Below are 6,574 nucleotides of genomic sequence, written 5' to 3'. Positions count from 1 at the left end.
CAAATCATTCTCAGAAGATACTTCTACAAATGGTGCCCCAGCAATGTCCAGATAGGCCTTGCAGTTGTTTCACTTTGTTTTTATTTTTATTTTTGCTATTCTTATGTTTTGGCTCATAATTTAAATTCCACAAATTCATCATATGGGGAGCCTGCATATCTCTACTCGACAGTTAAAAACAGTGTTGAAGAACCCAAATCAGTAAATGATGATGACGAATGTACAATATAGACCAAGTTAACAGGGAATTATTACTATTTTTGTTTTAGATATACACACGGATTTATACCAATGGCCAAACCCTAATACCTTTGTCTGCAAAGCAACCTTACTGAAGTCAGTGAAACTGCTCTTGTGACTAAGATAAGAGGGATTATCCTAAAGGAAATTTAGTAATTGAGCTCCAGACATAGGTTATAGGTTTTGTACTGCAGACTACTCATTCTTTTGTTCACTAGGATTACGTTAGACTAATCCTGAATAACAATGCTCTAAAAGAATGGCAAACTTAAAAGAACTATGTGTACAATATGAATTTATTTTTATTTTTCCCAAAATAATGACATTAGCAACAATTTTATTTGCCTTTGCTAAATAGATACATTCAGAATTAGCTTAGTATTATAGTGATATTTTTAAACCTCCAGGGCTTGAAATAAATTTAAAGGAGGTAACCCTCACCTTCTCAAGTCTCAAAATGACTTGAGAGTCCTTTTTTCCTCTATTTGTCTTGTGTGGCTATAAAAATATGCTCAATCACTATCTTTTTTTTTCTTTTTTATATATCATAACTTGACAAATATTTACTCCGAATCTCATATACAGTGGAATGTGAAAAACTGTAGCATTCAGCAAATCAAAAATTACCACAGAAAGCATGCTGGAAAAGAAGGCTGAAATAAGTCAGTTTAAAGCACAGTCAGTAATTCTTTTTTGATGGCATGTTTTATCTTGTAGATCTGCAATGATTAATTTATTTTACATCAATGGATCATCTCCACTTTGCAGTAAAGTTTCTGGTATTTGGCATTGTTAGCAACAATTTTTTGAACAGGCCTATTACAACAGGTACTTTAGCTGAAATACAATTGAACCCCATCTTGAGAAATCTATTTGTAATTTCCAATCTGTATTGCAGAGCGTTCATGGATACACCGGAAAGCAGAGGGCTGGATTTCCCAGTATTGCACAGGGTTGCTGAAGAGACTCACACCAGAATAGGTAGCCTTTTTGGTGTTGTATCCAAGAGGGCAAAAGTCGTTGATACCAACGGAAGCAATTTTGTTGTTATGAAGATAGACCACCTAAAAAGTATAGAAATGCAGAAGTGAGAAATAAAGCTCCTGTGGCAAATAACATAAATCATTTGATGTCAAATACTTGGTTAGCATTGTGCAATACTGTACAGACTGACAAAATATCCACTTTTCCAAACAAACATTTGATTCTTCTTACTTTTTGAAATACCTAGATTATACCAAATTAGAAATAATTTCTAGAGAAAAAGCAGAAATCCTGCAAGGAAGTCCAGTAGTAATACTATCATTTGATTGTATTGTAACTGAAAGGGGAGTCAAATGTAATATTACTAATATAGTGCTGTCGTTCAGAAGCATGTGCTGTATATGAAAATGTATTTGGTGTTGATTGGTTTCTCTCCAACTTTCACTCTCATGACTCCAAAAGTTTACTAATGATGATTAAAAGAGCTGATGGTTACTTTGCTCCAGAGAAACTATTTCTGATGAGTTTTCCCAAGGTAAATTCAGGCAGCGTTTTCCATTTGGGAGTCTTCATTCTTGTGGCGTTTTCTTTACTGTAAAACCTTAGTTTAAGTGAAGACAGATTTTAACTGGTTCCATAAGGTTATATTTCTTGCTGTTCAGTTACACAGACCTTAAGAATAGTACTGGTTTGAAATGTGTATTTCTTCTCTTTGCCTTCCTGAAGACATAGTTTTGTAGGATACCAAAGGGGTGGTTCTTGGGAAAAGTTGAAAAATGTCACTGAGTCGAATCAAAAAACAAAACAAAATAAAACAAACAAACAAAAAACAATGGAAGAAATGTTCTCAGAAAGCAGGTTTTCTGAGCAAAGAAGAAATAAGAGTACACAAATAATTGTATGTTTTTTTTTTACTCTTAGAGACACAAATTAATGCCTACAGGTCTACACCCTTCCATAGCTACACCCACACAAAAAACAGAATGGGTACTCCCGTATTTTGCAACTTTTCTATGACAGTTCAATGGTTTATAAAACTTGAATCAAGTTACCTCTTGCACAAATACTTTTCTGTTCAAAACTAAATAACCATATATATATCATACAGAGTCTTCCAAATCTTGTTCTCTGAGGCAGTATAATAAACAATACCTGTATATATTTGTGTTCACCCAGCCCACTAGGTACTCTGACAAGTTCATTGTTATTCAGATGAAGCTCTCTCAGATGAGGTACATTGTTAAGAGACCCATTTTCAACTGAAGAAATACTGTTGAAGCTGAGACCCAATCTGCAGAAAATAAATAAAAATAAAAATAAAAAGTGATGTCAAACTTGCCCACATTATCATCTTTCTTGGAGTGTTTACATCTATATACTACTGCAGTAGGAATGACCAGGCTAATTATGCATGAAGTTTAGACTCACTACAGAGAACTAGTTTAGAAAAGTATATTTAAATGTCTGACATCTGATACGAACTATCATAATTATCATGACTTCATTCAACCTTTGTCCATAGTACTGCATACCTTCATAACTTACACTACTGATGCCACTGTATGGCATCATACTATAGCATCAGTAATATACATCGTACTGTGTAACCCCATAAGCACGGGCCTTTCTTTAAAAGCTGAATAAAAGTTTCTTGCGGGACTTTAGGAGCACTGGCTTTAACTTTCTTGTCAAAATACATAACCCACGGTGACCAGAACTGTTAATTTTAAATCTTCGCCACATCCTAAAATACACATGTAGTTAAGAGCCATGTTGCAAACTGGAAACTGGAGCTGAGTCATATGTAATGATCTGCTCATCAGGACACAGAAGTGGGACATTACACATTTTTCCCAGGTTCCAGACCAGAGCTTTAACCACAGAATCATCCCTCCCAATTTATACTTCTTTATATTCTTGGTTTATTAACACAGTTTATGTCCAGTTTGGAAAACCTAGTTCTATCTGCATGTCTCTGTGTTAACAGTATTTAAATTTGCAATCATCAGACTATGTATTTATTTATTTGTTTGTTTTGTTTTGTTTTGAAGACACTCATAAGTTACAATGTTCTGTGTTGCAGTAAGGAATTCAGTGGTAATTCTTCAGTTGTCAGTAAGTGTGTTGTCCTTTGAGAAAATTATCTCTGTAAAAGCTAGATATACATCATCTAGTTTGGGTTATTTGTTTATTATTTTTATTTAGGCAATCTTTTTATAATTTTGAGAAAAATTATGTGATCTACTAATAACTGAAACAATTAAAGAATTTAATATAAGTGATCAGAATCCCTATGATAAAATAATTTGCTATGGATGAATACCTTTAAAGAAATCCTGTTTCACAGCAATATACTGTAATTCTTTGTAGCTTGTGCCTGTTTCAGAAGTCAGAATCTGGATCTAGTACAAAATCATAGAACTAAAAATTCTTTCGTGATATTTATAGCAGAGATGTTTCTAGAAATAGGGCAGTACAAGAACAGAAGCACATTTCAGAAATTTTCTTTTAAGAATAAACAGTCAAAGAAAGATCTTGCTAGCTAATATTATACATAAACAGTCATAATAATGCTCATTTAAATATTGCAAAATTATCATACTATTAAAAGACAAAGGAAAGCTTAATGAGATCTCCCATTCACATCAATGGAGATTTCATTTACTCAGAAATCAATTCACAGCACCCTATATTTTTACTAGAATTTGTTAGGATTTTTTTTTTATTAATCTAATTTTAAAGTTATTAGAACAAAATTCCTGTAGAGAAGAGTACATCAAGTTTTAATAAAGCTTGGGAGATTTGATTCTACAGAGCAATTTGGCCTGGAGATTCATAGAATTACAAAGGCTTTCAGGAACAGATATTGACAGTGAATGTTTTTGAAAGGATAAAAAAAAAAAAAGACAAAAAAAAATTAGGCAGAAGACTATAAATTTTTAGTGAACACATATCTGAATTCTCACTTCGTAAACAGAAGTTTCATATCTAGGTAGAACAGCTTGAGAAAAGCAGGCCTGACTCTCATATTGCTCTGTTGAATCAAAAGTAACCCATTTATAGATATTAAATATGGAAAAGATCCAGCTCTGGATTAGCTCATGCAGGGAAAAGCTTTTGGGGAAGAGTAAAACTGAAGGAGTCTATACAAATAAATAAATAAATAAATAAAAATAAAAAAAAATCAATCTAACTCATAAGCAATGAAATTACATATCATCTAAATGTGAATGAACTCTCAGTCACTTTGGGCTTTGTTTACAAATGAAATAAGACAAGATTCCTATGTAAAGTACAGGGTGACTAAGAGTAAATAATTAAGAGGAAATAATATGATCTTCATTCCTCCTCTCCCCCAACATTTTTTCCCCACATGGAAACAAATGGGAGGAAGTTGGAAAATGACTCTTGCTTACTATGTTGCCAAATTTTATTTCCTTTAATATTCATGAATTGTTAACATAGTGTTTTGGCTGATTTAATTACAGCATTCTACATCAACAAAACCACATCTAAACATGGAAGTAATTCTCAGATCTTTTTCACATTCTTTTTTCTCCAACAGTCATCTTTTTGTTATATGTACTTTAAGAAACTGCATTATTCAAGGCTTGAAGTGTATGCAGCTAGATCTTTTCAGTAAACTTCAATAGGATCTAGATTTTAATAACAATAGTTGTATAATGTGTGTACTCCCCTGTGGAGCTCCTTCCTGAATGAAACCAGGAAAGTCCTTGTTCAGTTTACATTCTTGATATATATGTATTTTTTTCCACTCCAGCACCATACAAAAACTTTTGAAAGACATGAGTATTTTTACAAGGAAAACAAACAAACAAAACAAACAAACAAAATATTGGTGGTCTGTTAGAATGTAAGAATTCAAGAGAGAATAAATGGCAGATCTACACCAAGCTCATGCATGGAATAGTTTATGATTTAAAACACACACACAAAAAAAAAAAAAAATTCTCATAGGCTGACTGTATTTTAGGTCAGCTATTAGACTCTTGAGCAGTGTTGATACAATCCAGGAGAGTGGTCTCATGCATGTTTCTGAAGTCTTAAACATATAAATAAAAATTATTTGTGGGTAACTTATTTTTGTTGAACTAAAAGGAGAGGCATATTTTCCCTTAGATTTATCCCAGATGCTGTTCTGTAGCTCTCCCTTTGCTCCCTTCTTTCTATGTGTCTGCTGTGTTATGTCCAATGCCCTCCTTTTTCACCAGGTCTATACTTTGCCTCACTTTTCAGCTTTGCAAAGGAAGAATTTCTTTTTTGCAAAAGAAATTTCTGACAATGCTTAGATTTCTTGCTTGACTGCAGGCCAGAGAACAGTTTAAAAACTGGTGCCAACTCAGAGCAGCTCCACATTTCCACACCACAATCAACAGAGTATCTTGTTTCTCAATACAGCACAACCACAATGGAAGCAGCACAGGGACAGATATTTTTAGTAGTCCATTAGCACTTCTACATGCTGCTTTATGCCTAAGGAAGGAATTCCAACAATATTACCCATGTAACATCTATAGTCTTTTCCAAAGATTAATGTCAAAAAGCAGAAAAACAGCATAATCTGAAGGACAACACACCTCCCCACAGTAAAATAAATTACCCTCTACCTGACAAATTAAGATCTTGGTGGTTTATTTATTTATTTATTCAAAGTTAATCATTTGTCTGAAGGATTGGATCCAATAATTTGAGTAATAGTCTTGTAGATCAAGTACACTTCCATTTTCATAGAAGTGTTTTAAAGTATCATGGTATTAAAAGACCATGTATTACAGGCTCATTTTCATATTTTAGCATGTTATTTAATGTGAATGAATTCACAGATAATTCAGTATGTCTACAACTGTTCTTCAGGAATTCTCCTTATACTTTTTAACAGCTAGAGAAATTTATTCAACAACAGATTCACAGATTACCAAGGTATAATCACCATGAAAAATGGCACCTTTTCACTTACATTGTATGTTTCTTTGTTGTTGTTTTTTCTTTTTTTTTAATCATATTCTTGGATTCATTACAAACTTGTCTTTTTTGAGAAACAGTGGAAATATCGTTGCAAGGTCTGTTAGTTCTCCTGTGGTTTTTCCTCAGTTTCCAGAGGAATTTGCATAAACTATGTCCCACATAAACTGCCTAAATTATCAATGGAAATACATTGAAAGAAGTATGACATAATTAAAAACTCTAATTGCTTTCTTTATCTTTTTTTTCTTTTTTTTTTTTTTTAATCAAAGAAATAGTTGTCCCTGGCATACCTCATTCATAACTGAAGATAACTGGAAAGTATAGTTAGAAAAAGTGTTTTGATCTGTTATTTCAGTGCACAAGT

At 32.9% G+C, this 6,574-nt stretch overlaps 1 protein-coding gene across 1 annotated transcript in view; it reads right to left on the bottom strand.

Annotated features, from left to right (window-relative positions):
* Positions 1–518: 518 nt before the first annotated feature.
* DCN (decorin) overlaps positions 519–6,574 on the bottom strand; it is a 37,552-nt gene continuing 31,496 nt past the window's right edge. Inside the window, exons 7-8 of the mRNA XM_066995163.1 lie at positions 2,377–2,515; positions 519–1,304 (exon numbers count right to left, since the gene is read on the bottom strand). Of these exons, the coding sequence (XP_066851264.1) occupies positions 1,110–1,304; positions 2,377–2,515 (334 nt within the window). The 3' untranslated portion in view covers positions 519–1,109. The remainder of the gene's footprint in view (positions 1,305–2,376; positions 2,516–6,574) is intronic.

This window comes from Anser cygnoides, chromosome 1 (assembly GCF_040182565.1).
Source record: "Anser cygnoides isolate HZ-2024a breed goose chromosome 1, Taihu_goose_T2T_genome, whole genome shotgun sequence".
Classification (NCBI taxonomy): Eukaryota; Metazoa; Chordata; class Aves; order Anseriformes; family Anatidae; genus Anser; species Anser cygnoides.
Note: the sequence above shows the minus strand (reverse complement) of the source record. Positions and strands in the feature narration are given on the sequence as shown.